This window comes from Thermobia domestica, chromosome 7 (genome assembly GCF_964235325.1).
Source record: "Thermobia domestica chromosome 7, izTheDome1.hap1.1, whole genome shotgun sequence".
Taxonomy (NCBI): Eukaryota; Metazoa; Arthropoda; class Insecta; order Zygentoma; family Lepismatidae; genus Thermobia; species Thermobia domestica.
The window spans coordinates 299,175,766-299,202,062 of record NC_137460.1 but is presented as its reverse complement, the minus strand read 5'-3'; the positions used below and the strand labels follow the sequence as shown (position 1 = coordinate 299,202,062).

At 35.7% G+C, this 26,297-nt stretch overlaps 1 protein-coding gene across 1 annotated transcript; it reads right to left on the bottom strand.

Moving 5' to 3' along the window:
* LOC145691100 (uncharacterized) lies at positions 1–26,090 on the bottom strand. Its single transcript, XM_081766788.1, has 2 exons — positions 25,332–26,090; positions 1–4,269 (listed from the first exon to the last, which is right to left on the bottom strand). Exons 1-2 carry the CDS (start codon positions 25,691–25,693, stop codon positions 2,850–2,852), a joined length of 1,782 nt encoding a protein of 593 aa, XP_081622914.1. The 5' UTR covers positions 25,694–26,090; the 3' UTR covers positions 1–2,849.
* Positions 26,091–26,297: the final 207 nt, after the last annotated feature.

Below are 26,297 nucleotides of genomic sequence, written 5' to 3'. Positions count from 1 at the left end.
TTTAAAATAGACGATTTAATTTTTAAAGTTGAAAAATACAGAAGAAAGGAAAGTATTTTATTAATAACTAACAGAACAACTAAATGCTCTTAACGTTTCATATAAGATTGTTTGGCAAACTTATGAATCTCTGGAAAAAATGATGTACCCGGTAAATAAGAACTAAGCCGTGGTGAGGGGGCACGTTCTTGGGTGTCCCAAACCCCTTGATTAAGGCACTGTATTCGTACATTGAATCTCCACTCGACGTATTTAGGCATATGTATGCAGAATGTGTTGTGTCTTCTTATTCATGCCAATTATCTGTTTAATTTCAATTATAACTATATTAATGAATGTGTATGTGTAACTGAATGTGCAGAGATAAATGACATTATCGATGCCTTAATAAGCGATTTTTTTTCAGTTCCGTTGGTGAAGACAGCCAGTTGAAAATCACAAAAAAGAAAATAATCTTTTCGAGGACATTTTTGATGTTTAAGTATGTTTACTATACTTTTGACTTGAAAGATATTTTAGACAAAAAAAAAAAGAAAGAAAGAAAGGATTATTTGTAGGCCAAAGATTGTGAAGCAAGTGGACAAAATAACCAAAATTTAAGTCAATTTTGTACAGTCAATCACGTAAACAGAGTCACTTCTGTCTATTATAATTTAATTACATGGAATCTATTTATTCATAATTATACAATCACGCTTTGCCTCCACGTGTATTAGAATTACACGTATTATAGGTGCGTGTAATTAGTGTTTAATTCTTGGTTTTTAGTAGATATTTTCTTGAAGAGTAAAGCCAAACCGTAGCGTATATACTTTTTTCTTTGTTTGTGGAAGATTTTTAAAATGTAGTTGAGTGATTCTTAATAGTCGTTTAGTTATTTAAGGTATTCCAGTGTTAATGTAATACAAATATAATATCCGCGTAAAGATCAAAAATCTGATTGCTGAAGTACATTTTACAATGTTTCTACAAGTACTGCTCAATTGGTATCCACTTTGATTATGTCATTTTTGTATCCAGAAGTACGTTGGTATGACGAGCTGTGTTTTACCTCTGAAGACGTCGGATGTAGCCAAAATTAGAGGCGTCTCTTAAGGGAAAGCATTTCGGTAAAATCAAACGGTTTCTTTCCTCGATTTAAGGAAAGAAAAGTAACCTCTTCTACTGAATTAATGTTATACATTGTTATATTAAAATATACGTTTAGTGGATGAGTTCGACGCGAAAAAAATTTATTTTTCCCGATATGATTTCCCTTACGATCTGCCTTTAATTTGGACATTCGCCGTCCGTTCACATCCATAGCCGCACACACACATATTGTCTAGTAGACGTCCCTCTATATACTTATGTAACGTCCCTCGATATACGTACGAATCGTCCAGTGGACGTGCCTCTACATACCTAGGAACGTCCAGTGGATGTACACTAAACGTTCTTTTTACCTGCATTTTACGTCTAGTAGAATAATGGGCGTCTGTGTACGTTCATAGAACTCAGTTACTGACATCCACACGACATACATTGCACTTTTATACAGGTACGTATCGGGTGTCGACTGGGCACACATTTGACTTCCTGAAGGTTTACTGGAAAAATTATCGACAAAAGATTTACCACTATTAAGGTTCACATCGATGACAAGTGAACGTCTATCAACGTACACATTGATGTCTTCATGACATATACTGAACATCTCCTTACGTCCGTAATGTCTCTCACTGAAGCACTGGCTCTCCAAAAAGCAGACATGTAATGGACGTTACATGTGGTACTACTAAGGTCTATACAAACTTTCAGTGGAGAAGCTCTTAGTGTTCTGTTAAGGTACACTATATGTTCATGGTGGAGTATCAAAGGATGTTTACTTTCTCATACACGGAGTTCGCACGTAACATGTTGATCCATCTTACATTCATACGACCTGAATCGGCTAAGTTCTTGGATCATATTTGGACGTGCCTGTGCTGTGTGTGTGTTTTGCAAAATTTGAATTTGCGAGCAAATTTTATAATCTCATGGCACTTGTGAGCTTTATAACCTTCATGTTTTAATATCTTTTGCAGTGTTTCATCTTTTCCAAAATCTTTCTTCTCCAAACGCGTTCGATATATCAGCTTTCTCATTAGTGTGTGCTAACATATTCTTTGCCAAAATTGAACTTAAACTAAACTTTTTTTCACACACTGGGCTCGTTTTCCTTTGTTAATTAACGCGTTCTGCCGAATGTTAGTTTTGCACAAATTCTTTCCCACACTTTCGGCATGGGAGCTCCCTCATAGCTAAGCAGTTACCGTAAGCACCTTTAGTATGGGAATCGCGGGTACGATTCGCGGCGGTAGCTCGTCGTTAAGATAGCACGCTAATAAGGTCCACATAGTCTCCCTGCCGAGCGGGACGTTGAAGTCAAAATTAACTCCAAACTCTTGGCATCGATGAGAAATTCCATCTATATGTATTAACGTATGTATAAACAAATGAAGCTCGCCGAAATCTCTACTTACAGTCTTGCTGCGTATGAGGTTTCTTAACTCTGTACTAAGATATGTATAGTTAAGTTTGAACGTCGACGAAATCCCACACACCGTAGGCGTAAGTACTGTTTTTCACAAGCACGTATCAACGTACGTTTAACCAAATTTGATCGTTCACTGAATTTCTTTCCAATCTTTGCACATGTGAGATTTTCCACCAGAATGTATTAATATGTGTGAGCTGAATGTGAACGTCAACTAAATTTATTCCCACACTCTTGGTTTGTGTGACGTTTTTCACCATTATGTATTAACATGTGCAACTAAACTTGAACGCTGACCAAATTAGTTTACACACTCTTGGCATGTGTGAGGTTATGTATTTGTATGTTTTAACATGTGTCTAGCTAAACTTGAACGGTGCCTAAATTTTTTTCCACAGTCTTGGCAAGTGTGCGGTTTTGCACCAGTATGTTTTAATATGTGTCTAGCTAAACTGGAACGGTGACTAAATTTGATTCCACACTCTTCGCATGTGTGAGGTTCTTCATTTCTATGTATTAACATGTGTTTAGCTAAATATGAACGTAGACGAAAATTCTTACCACACTCGTGGCATGTGTGAGATTTTGCACCTGTATGTAGTAACATGTGTGCAGTTAAATTTGAACGGTGATTAAATTTTTTTCCACAGTCCACGCATGTGTGAGGTTTTTCACCAGTATGTATTAACATATGTGTAGTTAAACCTGAACGCTCACGAAATTTGTTCCCACACTCTTGGCATTTGTGCGGTTTTGCACCAGTATGTTTTAACATGTGTCTAGCTAAACTGTAACGGTGATTAAATTTGTTTCCACAGTCGTGGCATGTGTACGGTTTTGCACCAGTATGTTTTAACATGTGTGTAGCTAAACTTGAACGGTAATTAAAATTGTTTCCACACTCTTGGCATGTGTAAGGTTTTTCATTTCTATGTATTAACATGTGTTTAGATAAATATGAACGTAGACCAAAATTCTTACCACACTCGTTGCATGTGTGAGATTTTTCATCTGTATGTAGTAACATATGTGCAGTTAAACTTGAACAGTGATTAAACTTGTTTCCACACCCAACGCACGTGTGAGATTTTTCGCCTGTATGTATTGACATGTGTGTAGCTAAACTTGAACGTCGACTAAATTTCCTATTACACTCAAGGCATGAGTGAGTTTTCTCACCTTTATTTATTAACATGTGCCTAACTAAATTTGAACGCCAACGAAATTTGTTTCCACAGTCTTGGCATGTGTGCGGTTTTGCACCAGTATGTTTTAACATGTGTCTAGCCAAACTTGAACGGTGATTAAATTTGTTTGCACACTCTACACATGTGTGCGATTTTTCACCTGTATGTATTGACATGTGGTTAGCTAAACATGAACGCCGACTAAATTTCTTACCACACTCTTCGCATGTTACATTCCTTAAACCTGTATGTGTGACCATATGTGTAACCGAATTTGAAGAGTCAATTAATCCTTTTAAACACTCTTCGTTCATGTGAGTTTCTTCACTGGTATGTATTAGCGTGTCTCTTGTGAAATTCGAATTTCGACAAAATACTTTTTCACACTTAGGGTAAGGAAAATGTTTAACACTGTCATGTGTTAACGTACGTCCTGCTGTATTTGATCTACTATTTCCAGGGTCAAACTCCTTGCAAGCATGAGATTTTTCATCTGAATGAGAAATTATTACCTTTTGTGTTCTGAACATATTTGCTTTTGCGGAGAGAGAATGTGTATGAACCCTGTAAAAAATTCAGTAAGCTAGGGAGTGGAAATCTAAGTACACTATATGGAACAACAAGCAACAAAGAAATGCAGAAGATTGCATCTAAAATAAAGAAAACAAAAATAATGCATTTTTAACGTGAGGATTTTCAAGGTAATCAATAATTTTACAATGGCGAAACTGCTAAACCTCGCAAGGCATCAAAACCAAACTTTCAGGAGAACAATTAATCTGTTCTGCTTTTACACTATCTTACATGCGATACCAGGTTTTAAAAGTTAGTTTTTTCACGTTTTTTATAGGTTTTTTTTACGAGCTTTCAAACGCACGTAGAATCAGATGTGGGAAATTGAATGCAACCGAAATCTAAAATTTCATAAAAAGTGGAGATACGAAGTTTTGCAATTTCCCCCGATAAACTGATTTATAATACTATTGTAATATTACATAAAATCTTTTAGATATTAGAAGAAGAGAGCTATTGAGGTGTTTCAGTATCATTTCTACTCTCCAAAGAAAAGGATGTCCTTTCATTTGAAATCTCAAATCGTATCAACATTTATCTATCAGTTATCGGATTTAATTCAAATACATACTAACATCCATACGTTACACTATGGAATGAACATCTGATTATTACAGGTGAAAATGGTGGTACGTTCTCACTGACAGTGCCTGTGTACTATATCATTAATTTTTGTGGTATAACAGTTAGTAATCTCGCGAGATTTTTGCAATTACAACTACCAAAAACTGTTCGTATTATGACAAAGAAAGAAAACAAGAATATAACCAGTTTTAAAATTTTGCACAAAATACGTCATTTCAAACAGTATACTAATCTGTACTAGTGCTTCTAATATCATTTGTATGCTCTGAGATATTAAGTTTTAAACCCTTTTACAATCTTTAAGACTATTGATATACATCTAAGTGAAAAAAGCACTCTTCTTAAATAAAAACTTTTGAGAATGCTACGCCCTGAATATCAAGAAAATGAAAGAAACTTGGTATATATTTAATTATAAAAGAAAGGCAGCTCTACTATTTGAAACAGGTTAGCTATTTTGTTGAGTACCAACCTTTACCTGAGTTTTTATCATGTTACTTTTATTCAAATTGGTATCATAAGGAGAGAAGGAAGATCAAGAAATATACGTCAAAAATTATCATCTCACGTGTCTCTCTTGTTAAAGAAGGAAAATTTAACATAAGCTTATCGTTTAAAATAAACGGTTGCATGCACAGATGTACTGGAAAATGCTATATTTAAGAGGAAGAATAATAACATAAAACATAATATTTATCAGTACTTACAGTTGAGCTTTTCTGCTATAATTTCAGGAAACGTGTGAATAGCTTGAAAGTATACTTACCGCAGATGAACACTCTGTCTCCCCGTTTTGTTACTCTTTATTGTCTTTTTACATTACTATCATTAGAATCAGAGTTTTATGAGTAACAGAACACTTTTAAATTCTACGCCAAAGCAGAGTGTCTCACAAGTGGATTACGTTACGAAGATGAAATTTACAATATACGAAGTCCGACAATAAAGTAATAAGAAAATTGTTTCAGCTTCTGCTGGCAACGCGGCAGTGTGAAACCGTCGCCAGCCTGTGGCCTTGGGCCTGCTCCAATAGCACACCACGTGGCACGCACACGTAATATTGACCAGTGCAACGCAATCTTTGTCTGTATGAAACTTGGTGAGACTGCCTCGGTAACGTCCCGGAAGATTCAGCAGGCCTTTGGAAATAAACTGTTAACAATGGCAGAGGTGTACTGTTGGTACAAAATGTTTGCGGAAGGCGGAACAGAAATCGAATATGAACATTGTAGTGGGCGACTCACAACAATATGAACGGAAGAGAGCACACACACAGAGAGAGAGGGAACTTCTCTGAGAGGATAGACGATTAACCGTGAAAATGATTGCGGATGAACTGAACATAAATCGAGAAAATGTTCGTCTGATATTAACTAGCTCGCACAAGGTCCCTCGCCCCGTTTGTAGTTTAAGTTTACAGGGTTGCCAGCACCAGCTAAAAAATACGTTCTTCTTACGTTATTGTGGGGTCTCGTAATTAAAGTCTTTACTGAAAACCAGTGGGCAAGTGTTATTGGCTTTGGGGAAGGAAAACGGGAAATTCCTGTTGTTTCCTTAATACATAAAATTACCATATTTTTAAATTCGAGGGCAGATTGTAAACCACAATAATTTTTTTCTCACCAGGTATTCCAGCTGGAATGGTGAAATTGCATGACGAGAGAGTTTGAAATTTGCACCACAGAGATTTCTTTGTTTTGTTAGTAGCTCTAGGGACACAAACTTGAATTACGAAACAAATATGGCGTCCTGTTGCTGTCCCCACATGAAAAGAGAAGTCAGTTATGCTTAGATTTGAATGAACCAAAGGGCATACGAAAAGACAATTTTACTGTAACATGCGCACCGTATATAGGGACGATTACACGGACTGTTGCAATGTTTCCAGTTATTGTGGATTCCGCCACACTTCGGGCACCCGGTAACAGCTTCAACGCCGGAAATTATCAGCGCCCTAAAGCCACCAATTTTTAATGACCATCGTGTGCACCTGCGAACCTTTTCGCAGATATTCAACATTTCCTATGCTGTAGTGTACGACCTTCCTCAGGACACGTTGCAATTCCGTAAAGTTGGTGCTTGCTAGGTTCTTAAGAACCTGACAGGTAACCACGAAGATCAGGGAATGACGACATGCTTGGATCACCTAACGCGTTATGCCATCTGTAAGCAATCGTCAATGGAGATATGTCTTGGGCATACTATTAGACGCCCGAGACCAAGCAGGTCTTTATGGACTGGAAACATACTGGTTCCCAACACGACAAAAACTAAACGTCATTAAATTTGCGAGAAAAGTGTTTGTGACAGTGTTCTGGGATGTTTGATATTTTATTGGGGGATTGGTTAAACAAGGGACTGCTGTAAATGCTGCAGCCTAAATTCAAACTTTGGTTAATGTTGCGTCGTGAACTGCGTGACAAACGCCGCTACAATACTGCTGACAACGTCAAACTTCATCATTACTGCCAGTCAACAAGTCTCTTTTGTTCCACACTTTCACATCGCTTTGGTCTCATGAAGAAATTCCTCACCGGTCAAAATTTTGCGACAGATGCGGAAGTGAAAACAGCAGTCCGCACATTCCTATACTCCACCGTAAATGACTTTCACGAACAGGGCATCTTGAAACTGGTGCCACGCTAATAGAAACGTATTCAGAAACTTGGTAACTGTAGAAAAGTGGATCAAATACGTAACTTTATTCGTGCTTTGTTTGGTTTTGGTATATTATTTTTGAGGGGGGGGGAATATTGCGCGTTGCTTTCCCATCTGCCCTCCTAATAATATGTATTGCACAGATATCCATTACACATCATCTGATGCAGTTTAGTGATCACAGCTTTGCCAGCATATAAAAAAAAACTAGCATACTTACATTTCCATTGGAAAGTCACGAAAAATTATTCAGCTGTCAACCCATATATCCTAAACACAACAAATAGACTAGTTTCGGTATTCTAATATGGGAAACGTCTAAAACTGCAGGTCTCGTGGCACAAAATTTTAAAAAATTCAGGCAAACAAAGTATTTTCATCATTTTTCATCTAAATAACGCAATTTCCCGTTTACTTATGTGAAATGGCAAAATATGTCACAGAATCACAATTTCTACTTGAGTAAATCTAGTTCAAATTACCGATTTTGTTCTCGAGTTAATACACAAAAATGTTCAAGGGAGAACACCTTGTGGAAAATTTTTCTTTAGTTCATCTACATAGTTTTAAAGGTTTATACATGGTATAACCTTTTGAACACGATAGAGGGATTGAAAATTATGATACAATATTAATGTTGTGATTAACACTTAACCTATATAAATATTTAAAAGGCTGAAACTGAAAAAGAAGTACACTTTTAAAATAGAAAATTTAAAAAATATCTTATTTCGAGGCTTCGCCAACGCATTCTGAAGAAAGTACACATTACGCTTATATTTTCTTAGTTAAAGTTTCTTTTTTTTTTTTTTTGTAGAAATGCGTCTTAAAAGTGGTCAATATTTCAATCCAGCCAAAAGAAAGATTGTGAAAATGCAACGATCCTGACTTAGTGTACAATTAGCTTAACCTGGCTGTATATACTGAACGATCTGTGGAATTGAAAAGCTAAAGTTAAGCATTGGTATTTTTGACATACTGTTGTAGAGGTGTAGCCCTCACTATCAGGTGTTTGTTTCGCTGGCTACAAGCAAAGAGCTTATTGTGCATACGTTCACGAAAGCATGAATGAAAACCTAAGGAGTTAAATATTTCCAACAGACCCGAGTTCCATTAGAAGTTTTGAAAGTAATTTTTGCTGTGTTATTTTACCTGCATATGTGAAAACTGAAGAAAATGCAATACACTCTTCATCGTTAAACTTAGGTATACATACGGTAATATACAAAACACAGACACCCTGTGATTAAGCTGTCCCGTAGGCTCATGGCGTCAGAAAAAAAAATCATCTCTACTGGGTATAATCCACGATTAAAACAAGCTACCCTGGATTCCTATCACTTACATTAATAGGCTCCTGTAGTATAAAACTCTCTTGTCGCTTCTGATTTACAAACCCGCCTACATAGTTTTATACTTTCAGAAGAATATTATAATTCCTATGCATATTTCTGTCGTAAACAAAGTGAAACAATTAGCTTAGACATTTTGATTGCATTACTTACGTAAATATATGTGATAACTTTCTTTTGTAAACATCGACTACGCATTTAACGACGTGAACCTTCATTTACTTCACATAACGTTAAGTAACTTACTCAAATTTTGTTTTGAAAATTCGTAGGTCTTCTTTCCTGCATGTTATTAACCATCTATATAATACAATATATTGCACAATGTAATGTTATTCAGCTTAATTAAAGGCGAGATAGTTGGATAAATGATTTTTTTTAACGTACTATTGCATGGGGATTATTTACAGTTGAGATATCTTGTGAATCTGGTCAACAGACAGTATCTTCTTTCTACTCGATTGCAAGTAATGTTTACAGGCCATATGTTAAAAATACAACTGTAGCTGTGTGATAGGTCTATACAAATATTTACATTTATCTCCAACTATCAGTTACATAAATTACTATACATCCAAAGGAAATTTCTTGTACATCACATCACTGGCATCTTGCTTTAGAATTTTACAAGATGGTAAACTTAGGTAACACACACACGAATAAAATTCATTGAACGGGACGAAAGTTTACTGATATAATTACACATGTACTAATGAATATACCATTGCATACCAAATAATGTGACCCAAATTAGAATCGATCTCACGACCTTACACTTGTAAGTCCGGTGCTTTACCGCAAGTTAATTCAGAGTTGTTTTGACGTATGATTACTGTCATACTAGAGGCCGTGGAACTCTTCAGCATGGCTCTAATGATACGTCAGAACGACTCTGCATAAGACACAAAGGCTTTAACTTTTATTTATAAGATGCTTAGCAGAATGATAGAAGCGGACAAAGTATTGCGTACATATGAAAATGAGGAATACAAAGTAACCGAAAATCTCATCGAAATATTTTGTTTAGAGTAAGAGAACTACAAATGACTAATTAACGAGTTTGTAAAATACTTTTAATTGATTGAATAAGTGATAGGATGTTAGCTAATGTGAGAGATATACAAGGTAAATATCGAAATGGTAAGAACGTGGCGTGGGTAATACATATATCATTGTCTTAACGACGAAATAAATATCGTTGCTTTTCTTTAGGGCAGTAGTTAAAATAACAATAACTGGTGGCACTGGAGGAAAAAGGGTGAAAGCTACATCTCGCTTAACAATTCGCACGTCTACCACATATCTCTTACACTGCTCGAATTTTTTCACCTATGACTAGGAGTCAACCTAGTGACATATATGACAAGAGTCATCAGTACCAATACCCAAGATAAACAAGTAAATATAGTTTTAGTGTGAAACTAAGCGAATTCAATATTCAGACTGGAGGTAATACATTTGTAAATACTGGTTGCAATAGAGAACAAGGTCAAAGATAGCGTTTCCTCCTTGGACACTAATCCCATGTAAAGGAGGCGTTATTTTCCCTTACTCTATTAATTCTATGCAGATAAATGTTGAAAACTATCGTTAATTTGAAGCACTTGCAATTTGAATAGAGGGTGGAGGGATGAGATAGAAGCTACACTTGGGACGCTGAAAAGGTCGCAAAAAACATTTCTCTACATCTTTTCGAGTTTTTCTCTATGAAAATCTGATACCAGAACTACTAATAAATTCAACCATTTCCGGTTTCAATATGCTGCTCCCGGTTGTGCGGTTTTACATAAGAAACAAAAGTTATATGCATTCCAATTATAATTTGTCGACATGTATTATCATTTAGGTTCTATTATGACAATCTTTGAAACCAGAAATGGACAATTTCAACCTCTTCCGGTTTCATCTTAGAGTTAACGTAAAACATAAAACCAATTCTTCTCAAACTAAATGAATTAAAAACCACTCATATCGATATGTTATAACGTTTTTCTTCTATAGATGTAAGTGTTAAAACTGGTAATATTGGTAAGCTTGAAACAATTTCTGTTTTGGATCAGTGTTGTCGAAAGTTATGCTAACTTGTCCTGAGACGCTGAAAATGGCTGAAATCTTTTTAAGTAAAATAATTACACGCTATTTGTTACAATTTTCTCTTTATGTCTATAAAAGTTGAAACAGGAAATGGTAAATTTAAACACCTATGGTTTGAATAGAGCTTCAACGGGAAAACGTAACGTTTCCTTGACAAGCAAACTCGACTCAAAGAACTCATCCCTATTCCTTAGCGTTTTGGCTCTACGGAAATCAGTGTTCAAACCACAATGGTAAATCTAAGACCTTGTTTCTCGTATAGTGCTGTAATAGTCACGTTGAACCGTTGGAAGAAAATATTTCTCCCTATTTATTACCGTGTTTGTTGTGTAGCGACAAATGTTGGAACCACACATCGTTATTTCTAATCACTTCTTGTTTGAATAGAATCTCAACAGAGGAATTGAACATGTTCTTTAAATGCCAAATCGATTGCAAGAAATCGCAAGTTAATAGCTTTCAGCACTTTTGCTGCAAGAAAATCAGTTTTGAAATTGGATGTAATTGTAAATGTGATCAACTTCCTATTTTAAAATTCTTTAAGATTTATGTTCTACGTTTCCGCCGGCTAGGCTAAAGAAGACTGATGATACGAAATGAAAGAAATTGTGGAATGATAGCAGAGGGATGGGGGGATAAGCCCGACATAATCCACGCACACGGCGTTTGTCCAACACAAAGTTCACTTGGCACGACTTGCGGTCGAAACAAGGACCCATGCACCAGAAGCGAACGCTCTACTACTGAGCCAGTGCAGTCTCACTTTAAGATTGTTGAGGATAGTCATTATATATTGTGTTGCGAAGCTGAATCCTCTGCACAAAAGTGTTTCTCGTTATCATATGTTGCAATCAAACGCCAAATTGTTTTAAGAGACCCGAGTTACCGTATCTGCAACCGTTTTCATTTGATACGAAAATGAGAACTAAGTGTTATGTCACACGCTTATGTCGACCAGGCTAAACGAGACAGTGATTATGAGAAATGGATGAAATATTGAAACAAAGAAAATAGGAGAACCCCAAGGAAACCTACTTACACGGTGTTTGTCTACCACAAGGTCCGATTGGCGCGAGCTGGGATCGTAGCATAGCCCCAGTGTATCAGAGGTGAATGTTCAACCACTGACACATTTTCATTCAAAATTAAATTAATGAATTTTCTAGTTTCACGTCTCACGGATATTTCGGCTAGGCTAAAGGACAAAGGAATGATGAGAAAGGAATGAAATATTGTAATAAACAAAAAAGAAGAACCAAGAAAAATCCACACGCACATGCTTGTCTGTCTTTGTTCAGAAGCAATAATGTTGAAACTGGAAATAGTCGTTTATAAAAACTGGCGGTTTGAATAGAGGCTTAACGGAGAAAATGGAACCTACATTTGGAAGCTGAACCGATTGAAACAAAGCATATCTCCATATCCCTTACCGTCTTTAGTATATAGAAGTCAGTATAGAAACGAATTATATTATTAAATTTCAAACACTTCCGAATTTGCTAGAGTGTTGCGCGTCTAGTATGTCCTATTTAGACAGCCTATTGAGTGTAGAAAATTGTTTGTCAATATCTGTTATCGTTCCCGTTCTATGATGACAAATATTTAAACCGAAATGCATCATACTCGGTTTTAATCGCTCCGGTTTGAACAGGAGTTAGCAGAAACTGTGAAAGCTGAAGTAATAGTGAATTTTAACACTAACCGGTTTTGACAGAGTTATAGACAGTCATCATACGTATGTTATATATAGATATGGAATTGTTTACAAACAATTGCTTCTCGTTGTGTGTTAGAGATACATTCTGTGGCAATAAAGGCTAAAATCAAGATTACTAAACTGAATAAAGTACGGTTTGGAAACAGGGTTAAGAGACGAAAAGGGACCTATTCTTAAGACACTGAAATAATTATAAGAAAAATTATCTTGAAAGCATTGACCGTTTATATTGTACGGGAATCAGTCACGAACTGGACGTATTAGTAAATTTGAACTACTTCCGGTTTCGGGAGAACGGAGCGAAATAGGTCAAGTAGTAGAGCGTTGGCTTCGAAATGGGGAGCTCGTGGGTTCGATTCCCGTTGAGGACCATCCTGACTGGGGTTTCCCTGTCTCCCTCAGTGCTATACTAGGCAAATATCGCGATAGTACAAACTAAATAGGCCCTGGCCGAAACCTTCCCAATTCATCTTGGTTTTTATTGTTGTTGTTACGTATCAACTATAAAATGGCCTCTGAGCTGTAACTAGTGATTGCCAAATAAATAAATAAATAATCTGAATACCCTTGAATGTTCTGCTAAGACGATGAATCATGCACAAACATTCGCTTCTCGTTATATTAAAATTTTCGTCTTCTGGGAATAAACGTTCGAATTGAAAATGAAAAATTTTAACCACTTCAGGCTTGAATAGAGTAAACACAGGAGATGAAACCTTTTCTTCGGACGCTCAACCGATTCCGAAATCCATTTCTCGGTTCTTTTCCAATTCTTGTTCTGACAGCAGTTGACAGACGAACGGACAGACAAACCGTTCTACAAGCCTTCTGTAACTTATGCACGTAACAGCTTAAAAGTCTCAAAAGCAGTCTTTTGTTTTATGCACATTATGTACTATAACTTACCAAAAAGACTTCTGTATACAGTTCAAAAATTTAGAGCTGGTATTATGTCATATTCGAAACAAGAAGAAACAATTTTCGAATTTCACATTCGAAACCATTTTAAGAAATGGAAAAAAGAAAATCCTTGATTTTACAATATATTTTCTACTAAAGCATACAAGAAACATTTCTACAAAATGCAGAGTGTGATTCATTTACTATTAAGAGATCAGAAAAATATGTATTTCACTCGTACAGTAAAAGTAATATAAGACCGAAACTACATATAGTTACAAGCTACAAGGGAGAGAATAATCCGCATAATGTCACTAGACTTTTGAAACGAAACAGCCAAAAAAAATTGATTGTTCTCTATCTAGGGTCATTTTCACGTCCAAAATCTAGAAAAAAAAAACACATATTAATAATCTAGTAAGGAAGACATTACCTGAGGTTCCATTTTCTGGACTTAGAAGAAAAAAATGCACTACAGTAGCTGGTCGAAGCTCAAAATATACTTGAAATAGAGCTGTCGAGAAATTTTTTGTGGCTTGTATAGGGATCTTTTACGTTTCCGAAATTCCCAAAAATAATATCAATTTATGTCACTCACCGAAAAAATGACAGGATCTCAATTTGAACCATCCGCAGTTACAAGCCGAAAAGAAGCATTTTAGATGCCCAACCGTGCAACAAGATTATATACAACGATCCAGAAATTTCTTATAGCTTGCCAGTAGAGTTAGCATGATATCAAATATATATTTCGAGGATAGGCTCCAATAAAAAGCAAACAAGATATTCTAATCCCTTATGTGTTTGAAATAGAACGAACTACTCTCTTTGTAACTTGTAGCTAGGTACATTCTTACATTTTTCTCAATTCCGGAAAGGTTTAAGCTCGAAATTTACCACACTTATCTCATAAAAATTACAAGATAAAAAATCATACATTTCGCACTTTCAAGTAGAATGGTTCCGATTAAAAACTACAAGTCCAGAAAACGTTACGAAAAAGTTACCAATCATTCTATTGGAAATGTTACGAAACTTCGAATTTGTAATGATAGCTTTTCTGCTTTTTAACGCAAAGGATATAATTTGAAATTTTCTTATACCTATTACCTGAGTGAAAAAAAAATATTTCCTATAATTTTATGCAATCTACGGTAAAAATATCATTAGGTACCAGCAACAAAAATTTTTTCTTCGTTCTATTTTCCGTTTATTCTAAATTTTGACCTGTCATCTACGCCAAAATGAGAAACTATCATGGAAGTCTTTCATTTTAAATAATCATACTGACATTTCAAGAATGAAATAGATATTTTTTTCTTTTTAGAATTTGAAAAAGTGTAAGAATGCATACGTATGAGGCATGAAAAAATTACCAATGGTTCTATTAGATACACGCTTTGAATTTTGAACGATAATTGGCGGATATTCTTTTTTAATATAGGGTATAATTTGAAATCACGTCAATTTTGTTAGACCAATGAAATGGGTTAATATATATTTCTAGAATCTATAGGAGTGTAAATATCGACCTAGATATGTCAGGAACTATTTCCTAGCTTTTTCTCCTTGAAACGGGTTTCGAAACATTACGGATCATTGGCGCCATTCTCAATATTAAAGAGGGAGAGTATTTCTGAGATTTGTTCTTCAAATCAGTAAATAAACTCCATGCTGTGTTTCCTCAATTACTCAACGAGTATGATTATCAATATACATTTTTCAATTATATTTCTTGTGTGCTTTGTTCAAAAGCTTTTTTAAAATAATAAATTTTTATTGCATTTGGTTAGCTAAAAATTATTATTGTGAACGGCATTAACTTCTATTTCGTCATCTTCAGCTGAAACACCAGCAGTTGCATGAAAATAATTTTAAAAAAAACTGACGAAAATAAATACAGAAGAGTAATATTTTTGCGTTATCCCTGTATAATCCGGTAAAATTACAATTCACTATTAATAATAACTATAATAAATATTATTATATTTATTATTATTATAAATGACCAAAATAAATATCAATGTGCAAAGTGAGATTGTTCTTGACTTACTTTGGGCTTAGTGTTACTGAATCTACCACCGATTAGTTTAGTGAACTCCAAGACAATGGATTCGATACAGACAGCTGCCCTTTTCGATTATTTTCATATCTCCCCAGATTCCAAACCCTAGGTGGTCTCTCACCTTGATAGTACTCTTCTCCTGATTTATAAATTACTTGTGTACTTCAACTCATTGATTGAAACCAGATTACGAACCGAGTTCCATGTTTGACACGTGATTGATTTGTTCTATATATATATAAGTGCGAGTGTGTGTAAATTTTGAACTAAGCTTACTTCTTTGATGTTTCCTTCTCTCCAGTTACAGTTTACAACCAAGCATTTATATAAAGGCTGCGATTTCTTCCAAACTATGATGTTTTCGATACAACTACTTTAAAATTTTCAAACTCTACTCTGTGAATTTCTATATCAGAGGTATCAACTCGCAAGCATTCATTTTTTTTACAGATTTACTGTAAAATTCACAGAATTGTAAACAATATATAACAAATTCGGGCAAGCTTTTACTTTGACTCGCACAGTGCAACCGATTTCTCTGACTCGGTTCACGGAGCAGTTTAGGAATTACATTCCAGTCGCTCCACTCGATCGTGGCGTAACACCGTGTGGTATTATCATGGTGGTAAACGTGCCACGAAATTACACCTGCGTGGCTTTTAACTCCCTTCGAACGCTTAGCTGATTCGTACCGTAAATATGTAACTTTTTCGTTAACCGTTTAGGTAGCATTCTTCCCTTTTAGAAACAGGAAATTTTCAGTGCTCTAGCGTTGTATATCTTTTATATTTCTGCCCGACATTAAGTGGTATAAATCAATGAATTGTTAATTGTTTTATTTCCCTTAATTTCACAACAATGTATATTAAATAATTTCTTTATATTTCTTACAGTAGAAGTTTTCGTGCTTTTTACAAGAGGTTGCAATACTGCGTGCTTACGACGTAATATAGAAGTTGGCAAGACTGTTTGTGGACAGTTGAGAGTTCAATGTGTGTGTTCCTTTTTATCTTTTTATTGCGCAACAGAAATAGTTTAATGTTGCTATTTGGGAACATATGTATGTAGCGATTTAGTTTGAATATTTGTTGATTAAAATCGCGAAATGGCAAGAAAATTTCTTACGCTAGATGAAACAGTAGACACGTTGGACAGTTTGTGTGATTCTGATAATGAGGAAACGGATGTTTGCATTCTTCCTCCAGATGAAACAGATGACATATCAGACGAGGAGCACATAAATGAAGACGAATTAGTTCCCGTTATGCCTAAAAACGTATGTGGTGAGTTGATAGTAGCAGTGTATAATGACATCTATGACCCAAATGAGCTCGAAAATACACCATCAACTTCATCATCTAAAAAGAAAAGGGAACAGTGTGTACCTAAGTGGAAAAATCTTGCGAAAACTAGCCTCAATCCCATTTCCTGTTCACCAGAAAAACTTGTGGTTTCTCATCCTCATCTTGACGGTAGTTCTCCGATAGATATTTTCTTCAGGATTTTGCCTCCATCATACATTGAGCACCTTGTTCAAATGTCTAATTTGTACGCGCACCACACATAAAAATATCATATGAACAGTTACTACAATTTTTTGGTTTATTACTTCTCAGTCGTTATCATATTCTCCTTCTGAGAAGTCCTACTGGAGTACAGCAGACGACCTGTGTAAACCGATTGTGTCATGCGTAATGCCAAGAGCCCGTTTCGAACAAACAAAGAAATACTTCCATATTGTTGACAATTCTAACTTACAAAGAGGTGACAAATTTGGGAAAATAAGACCTTTATACGATGAACTACAGAAGAACCTGCAGCAGGTTGGTATCTTTCACCAATCTCTGAGCAATGATGAAAGCATGGTTCCGTATTATGGGCATCACACTTGCAAAATATTTATTAGAGGGAAACCAATCCGTTTGGGTTACAAAATATGTTTTTTATGTTCTTCTGACGGTTATCCATATACAATGGACCTCTATGGTGGAAAAGACAATAGCACTGATAACCTTAGTGAGAATATCCCATCAGGAACGAGTTATTTGTAGTCTCACATCAATCATAGAAAATAATGACCAGCACGAAATCTTTATCTTTAATTTCTTCATGTCTTATGATGTTCTTTTAGAATTAGGATGAAAAGGCAATCGAGCAACTAGGAGAGTAAGAGATAATCGTGTTTAACAGCGTCCTCTGACCCCACAGAAAAACTTGCAAAGAACGAAAGAGGAAAGTTTGACGTCAAAAGTGATGGTAATGTGTGCTTTTTAAGGTGGAATTACAGTGCGGTTGTAACTGTTGGTTCAAACTGTTTTACACATTTGCCAGTAGGATCAGTGAGGAGATACTCTCATGTACATAAGAAAAAGATTCCAATTAGTCGACCAATCGTTATTCAAAAGTACAATGAAGGAATGGGAGGAGTTGATGTTATGGATCGTCTTCTTGCATCATACACACCCAAACTCAGATCCAAGAAATCGTCGTGGAATTTTTTTTAATATTGCGCTTATTTTAGCAGTTGTTCCTTCTTGGAAATTGCCTTGCGAATTCAACACGAACAATGATCTCACACATCTACAGTTTTTGAGGGAAGTTACCATGCGTCTTCTTCGCATTGGAAACATGACATCAATTAGGCCAAATCCAAGATAGCAATTGCCTATCGAAGCTCGAAAATCTGACACGCATTACATTGTAGATGCATCATAAGAACGCTGAATAGTGTGCAAATCTAATGTAGCACAAATATAACAAGAAAAGAAATGTTAGACATATTTGAATTTGTTCTGTGTAAAACCAGTCTTATTTTACTTCTAAGTATTAATATATGTAATGTGTAGGGAAGATATGCAAATCGTATTTCGTATACATATATATATATATATATATATATATATATATATATATATATATATATATATATATGCTTGTGTTTGTGTAACGGAGTCATAGGAACGTAGTCTGTATGAAATTAATTAATGTATATAATTAATCATAGAAAGTATTGTGAAAGTAAAATACAAAGATACAGACGCGAGCACCAATATTCCCGAAAGGGACCATCACGTCACAAAATGGTACGCGATAAATGAAAACAGAAATTTCATTAGGGGTGAAAAAAAACAGAAATTGAAAATTTTGAAGAATTCGCACCGGTGGATCCATGACCGGTCCTTAAACGGTTAATGAAATTGCGTGTGAAAAGTGGACTATATACCACGTGAAAGCACCAAAGGCACAAAGAGTACCAACAACTGACTGAGGCAGAAACAGTTCCAGGAAGTGACTGAACCCATAAGAACTGATTGAAGTCATTGCCCGAGTCAAAGTAAAATCTTGACCCAATTCGAAAAATCTTTTTAATAGACTAGTACATATATATCGTAAATATGTTGTGTTCTTACTTGTAAGATGCCTACCTTCATAAAAATAAAATAATCAGGATCGAACCTGTTATGCGCGGCTTCACACACAAAGTAGCTAGTAACCATTCTAAATGAAAAGAAGTATAAAAGTAAATGTCGCGGCACTAGAGAAATGTGCGAGACTTAAGGGATCAACATAATTGCAAAATTTACGTTAGTAACGTATTATATTGGAACAAAAATTTGTAAGCAATGACATCGTATTGGAATGTTTCATATAACATCTTTACTAGCGTAAAAATACACAAATAAGCATGAACAATAATTACATTTTATGCCATATACAGTGTTTTGTCCTATGCTTGTTCACATGTATATTGACCTCTAGTGACGCGCCTGTCCCCTACCGACGCAACACTTCGCTTCCTCTCCGGCCAACATGCTGCGGTCCTGCTCTGACTCACATAGCCATACTTCTTTCAAGTGGCGACCTAGCACAATTTGATTCGTGTCTCTTAATAATAATTCTTATTATGTACGTACACTGGAGCGCTATGATGAGAAACTACATTGATGAGTGCAACTCCGTCCCCCAAAAATGATTGTTGAAAACAAAAACAGCCGACTTTCAGAAAATGAAGTAAAATATGTAGTGAATTTATGTATAGGTTTTTCAATAAATATCCACCTATTTTTTGACTTACACCTTATGTTTTATTAATGTCTTTGGAAGACCTTCGGAAAAGGGGCATATTCGGGATAACTTGGGGTAAAGTTACAAACATTTATACGTTTGGCCCGGTATAAAAAATATCACGTTTGTATTTCGGAAATTTTCAAATTCCATTCAGCCACGGAAGTTTTCTCTTAAACAGCCCTCTATATATGGAACACTATCGCAAAGTACCCATATCAAAAATATCTACAAGAATTGGTTTGAAATGTGTATTCAATAATTAGGTAATCATAGTGATGGGCAGTGGGAAGGAATTTAAAAATGGGAATATTCCCGGGTTTTATCCCTGGCCTATAAATTCCCGGGAAGGAATTTATTTCCATTTCTCCACTTTATCTTCCAAATTATGGGAGGCCAAAACTAGCAAAAGGTAGGATGAAATGAGTTCATAGTGATGTTCAATTAGTCAATAAAGTATCGAACACAATTTTTTAGAACAGTAGGGGATTTATACAAAATGCAAAGGTAAGTAGAAGTCATTTATGTGAGAAAAGAAAGTGAATTGAAGGTAACGAAGATAGAAAACAACGTGCCATGCGGGGCCCTAACCAGCCTTCATTCTCTAACGCTCGCTCTGTAATGCTGTCTGAATTTAATGTTGGTAACGTAATTTAACGTATGAAACCATAACACAACCGCATCGGAATAAAATATCGCAAAAATGTAGGTGCAAAAGCTGACCCCGATGCTAAAGAACAGCCAAAATTAGCAAAGTACCGGTACTAATTTACAAATGATGAAAAAGAATTATTTTGTAAAGTCATTTAGAATTATGTAGAAATAGAGATGAAGTACTATTAATAAACCCTGAACCACCGTTAGTAATAGACGTCGGTTTGTCTCCTCTCTCTGACTCGAATTTCTGAAGAGGTACTCGGACTTCTTTTACATGTGAATTAACGTATGGAATTTCGAGAAATAGGTAGAATGAGAGGTCGTGTATGGCAATGTTACGTGCTAAAATATAAAGATAAGCAGGCCTAAGTATCTTCAAAATTTTGCGAACATAAATCTGTATCCACAAATGTTGATAAATTGATGAGACATGTATCTTCTAGCATTTACCCAATCTATTTGGTTTATAACATTTATAAATTTAATGCGTTTATAATATCAGTAATAAAGTCAAGTTGAGCAAACCCACCTACATATAAATATAAACTGTTTAGTGGTTTAAAAGTATTATTTTTTTCACACATAATTAATTGATAGAACATATTGACAACCTAGCCACTCAGTGCCTAATTGGGGATGCAAAGTTGAGTGCAACTAGGCGCCTTCCACTCACCATCTAGAATGAGTGGGACGAACTCTGATATTAACTTGCGAGAGGTTTCTCATTTGGGGATTAGTTGAATAAAGATACGTCCACTTCATTAAAATAAAAACACTGTATTTCGTTATGCTTATGAGTGAACTGTTAGATTTCAGAATGCTAGTTATGACGGATATTAAGATTCATTTGCCAGACGGGTACAGAACGATCAAGTATTGAGCTTTTGAATTCTGACTCGGTGCCACACATACCTGGATAAAACTGGTGTATTCCCACGTCGTTCTGGCGTTGAACTCGGCTCCTTTAAGCTGAATCTCCTTGCTAGTGGAAGACGAAAACGAGCATTGAGGTATGGCTCCTCTCAATGCAACTCTCTGCACGAAGTTCTGCGTAGTTAAAATGTTTTGGAGTATAAAGTATTTTCTCCTCCTGTCATCTGGCTGATTCTCAAATCGGACTTGGTTCTCCAAACTCGAACCCAAGAATGATCACGGTAACTTGATCATAGACTGTCCAAGAATTCTCGGTGATCTCTCTCCGAACTCTCTTCGAACTCTCTTCGAACTGTCATCGAACTGTCCCAAAAGCTTCTCGTCCTCCGGTTTTGTTTGGCGTTGTCCAACCACCGTCGTCTGCTTTTTCCCTCTGCTGCAGCACGTGCAACACCGTTTTCACATGGAGAGACAAATTCCTTCCATGTGTCAAAACTCAAAATTGCAATCCTCGACACGTTCTGATTTCCCGATTCTAAGCAATTCTCTGTACATCCGTAATCTCATGAAATTCGTGAAATCTTACAGATTCACTTTATACAATTTCTAGAATCTGGCTAATGTGAGGAAAGACACATTGTCAACATTTCCTTCCTACATTGCCAGACTCTCAACGATGACATTCTTATACACATGTGTTTACAATAAACTGCTGACACAAACATTAGCAAGATTGTGCAGCTTGCATTTACTCACATATACAACATTTAATTCCCATAACCTTAATTAATGATTTCGTGACATAAACATAAAATAAAATCAAAATATACAAATTATTTTCCTCGAAAATCGAGTCCTGCTACATGGCCCCCCTTAAAAATTGGTTGCTCCGCAAACCAAATTCGACATCGTAAGAGGGCGATTTTCTATAAACACCCTGTACATAATATATACTGAAACCATATTGAAAGATAAATATAAACTTAAAATGAAATAAAATATGTATTATTATGCAAAATAATTATATAAATAGTAATCAATATTCCTTCACCTAAAATTATTCAAAAATATATATATATTTGAATTTTTAATCTTTCTCTTAATTCCTAAAATTATAAAATACAACATTTCAAATGTAATGTAGCAAAGTATATCCTCACGACATCTAGTGAGTTTTTGCTGAAATACTTGCACATCACATTTGGTCAAGAGTGATTGTGCATAAATACATATATGTTAGTTTGCAAGTACTCTTGAGTTATCTCCTCTTAGCGACAACGCTTTTAGAGTGTCATGTTACCAAAAACTTCCATTACTCTGTCTGTCCATACATGCCAACCAATGAATTTATTGGCCGTATCAGTGATGGTTCAACTTCATTTATTTCCACCGCTATGTGAATGGAAATCTAAAACAAAAACTTGTAACATAGTTTGTAAAACATAGTTAGTTAATATATTCACATTTGCACTGTAAAAACTTGAAAATATTATTGTTTTATTTTCATCAAAATTTTATTCACTGACATTTTAACATGAACGGAAAGAAAATCCTGCCGCAGGGCGTTGGATATCCTGTAGATACTTCTAGCATGGTAACTACAAGATCAGCAATTTTCAATCAAGCTTGTCAAGGTTAACTTAACTTCCTGCCATTCTGTTCACGCGTCACTGTTGACTGGATAACATCGAGTGCTAATATTCCGTATCAATTATTACGTTATTAGTTTTAAAACACTTTATTTTACAAAACCACTACATCGCATGGAAAAAGTATTCACTTTTCATGTTTTTCGGGCACTCAGTTTTCCCGTGTTTGTCGGAATCTTCGTTGAAAACGTCGGTTTTCGTGAATTTATAGTGTCCCATTGATGTATTAGTGTCTTTCTCATCTTCTGTAGTGATGTGGTGCAAGTGTGTGTTTTCCCGTTCAGTTTCAGTGCTCTTACTAGAATCTACTATACTACCATCTGGCAAATTCTTAAAAATAGTGATTTCAGTGCTTTGTGGGATAGTTTTTAGTGTAGATTTGCTCTTATTAAAAATAGTGGCATAAATTGGTGATGCATGGGAAACTGCGTAAGTCTCAGACTCATCTCTACCATTTACTTCTACATCTATGTTTGATCTTATATTATTTTTACTATTTCTTACACTATTTTCGTATTTTCTCTCTATCCTATTTAATTTTAACAAAATATAACATGTGATAATTACTATTACTACTAATACACTTCCTAAAACTAACGCTGATATTAATAATAATATTGTATTGATGTCCATTTCCTTCGCTTTCGGATATTATCTGAAATAGACGAGAAATAGATAAAGTCGGGATAGGCCTACTTAAAATTCGTAGAAAATTTACATTTATTATAGTTAATTAAATGAAGTTAGGGACTTAGTATGTCTACTGGGAACGCTACAAAATGGCCTAAGCCTCACAGCATCTCCACCATGACAACCTAGCCACTCAGTGCCTAATTGGGGATGCAAAGTTGAGTGCAACTAGGCGCCTTCCACTCACCATCTAGAATGAGTGGGACGAACTCTGATATTAACTTGCGAGAGGTTTCTCATTTGGGGATTAGTTGAATAAAGATACGTCCACTTCATTAAAATAAAAACACTGTATTTCGTTATGCTTATGAGTGAACTGTTAGATTTCAGAATGCTAGTTATGACGGATATTAAGATTCATTTGCCAGACGGGTACAGAACGATCAAGTATTGAGCTTTTGAATTCTGACTCGGTGCCACACATACCTGGATAAAACTGGTGTATTCCCACGTCGTTCTGGCGTTGAACTCGGCTCCTTTAAGCTGAATCTCCTTGCTAGTGGAAGACGAAAACGAGCATTGAGGTATGGCTCCTCTCAATGCAACTCTCTGCACGAAGTTCTGCGTAGTTAAAATGTTTTGGAGTATAAAGTATTTTCTCCTCCTGTCATCTGGCTGATTCTCAAATCGGACTTGGTTCTCCAAACTCGAACCCAAGAATGATCACGGTAACTTGATCATAGACTGTCCAAGAATTCTCGGTGATCTCTCTCCGAACTCTCTTCGAACTGTCATCGAACTGTCCCAAAAGCTTCTCGTCCTCCGGTTTTGTTTGGCGTTGTCCAACCACCGTCGTCTGCTTTTTCCCTCTGCTGCAGCACGTGCAACACCGTTTTCACATGGAGAGACAAATTCCTTCCATGTGTCAAAACTCAAAATTGCAATCCTCGACACGTTCTGATTTCCCGATTCTAAGCAATTCTCTGTACATCCGTAATCTCATGAAATTCGTGAAATCTTACAGATTCACTTTATACAATTTCTAGAATCTGGCTAATGTGAGGAAAGACACATTGTCAACATTTCCTTCCTACATTGCCAGACTCTCAACGATGACATTCTTATACACATGTGTTTACAATAAACTGCTGACACAAACATTAGCAAGATTGTGCAGCTTGCATTTACTCACATATACAACATTTAATTCCCATAACCTTAATTAATGATTTCGTGACATAAACATAAAATAAAATCAAAATATACAAATTATTTTCCTCGAAAATCGAGTCCTTCTACAATATTGTAAATAAATATACATTTATGCGTACTCTCTAAATATAATAAAATGTTAATAAAGTAACATAGTACCGTTCAGAATATACATTTTAAAGAATCCTCTGTGGACAACAGTAATAATATGCTGTGATATAAAAATTAATTCAATTTTGAAATCATAATGTAGTAATAGAATGCAATTTTCTATCTGATTGTACATAAATTCCCGGATAAATTTCCATGTTGGGAACCTTCCAGGGAATATTCCCGAAAAATATCTTCCCGGGAATTTACCCATCACTAGGTAATCATTCCTTCATTAAGATGGGTGCACTCACTTGTGTTTGTGGGTACAACTAGTCTATGTGTACCGCACCACTTCCAAACTGTTGATTATTAATTTACATTCGACATAGGCCTAATTCCCGTAACTATTTCTCGAAAAGTATTCCTTACAACTATTAAATTTCGTACCCATGTAACTCTATTATCAATCTGAACCAGTCAGTGTATATAAAATTTAACATTACCTTTCTGGCCCAACTGAATTTGAACTACTTGTCGTTAATTGCTTGTAGTCATCACAGTAAGAAGCGCAAGTCTCTTCAACCTCTATTTTTCTTAGTGTTTCTACATTATTTTCAAAGGCAGGGTCTTTTACTGCAAATTCAGATTTCACCGTATCAATGTTTAATTTGACATCCGAAGAATACATAGCTACATCCTTCTCTATTGTTTGCTCTCCTTCGGTTGTAGATAATATCAATTCCTTGTTGTCAGTTATCATTTCGTATGTCCATCCTTTCCCTTCGAGTGGATCTTCCTGAGGAAAACCATAATCAATTTCTTCTTTGCACAAAAATTCCAACTTAATAGACGCTTCACCATCCATTATGGCTCCAAATTTAATACGAATTTGCAACTGTGCTTTATACTTCCATTTTATTTTAAGCTCCAATTTCAAATCCAATTCCAATTCAAGGTCTCTCTGCCAAGTGAAAGAAATACGACCCGCTCGGGAGAGTATACTCCCGGTAGTACGTTTTTCTGCGCTCTACTCTAGCCAGCTGTTTTACGCGCTATCCTAGCCAGTTGTTTTAAATTGGTCACAAAATTTATATCATGGAGTACAAGGGGAACAAAACCAGCCCTATATCATGGGGTACAAGGGGCTGCGGGGCTTCTAACCCATCCCTACTACTACTACTACTTATCTGCACAAAAGTAAATAAATCACTTTTTTGAGTATTATTTCCATATTATTTTAGTTTAATAAGTGTTATAAAAATGTAAAAAAAAATGTTAAAATAACGTTCCTCGGGCCGGATTTGAACTCACGCCAAAAGAAATTTTTGTTACTAGCATATAACGCTAGCCCACTCGGCCACGAAGACCAACAGCAACAAGCGTTTGATTTCTGCTATTTTTACTCCAACGTGGGAAGAAGTGGATAACGCCAACCAATCAGAATTGTGTTTCTCGTTTCTACTTCCGGG

Coding starts and splice junctions, on each gene's coding strand:
- LOC145691100 (XM_081766788.1), bottom strand. CDS start 25,693: ATGGATGGTGAAGCGTCTATTAAGTTGGAATTTTTGTGCAAAGAAGAA. Junction 4,270..25,331: donor AATTCAGTTGGGCCAGAAAG/GTAATGTTAAAT, acceptor AATTTTTTACAG/GGTTCATACACATTCTCTCT.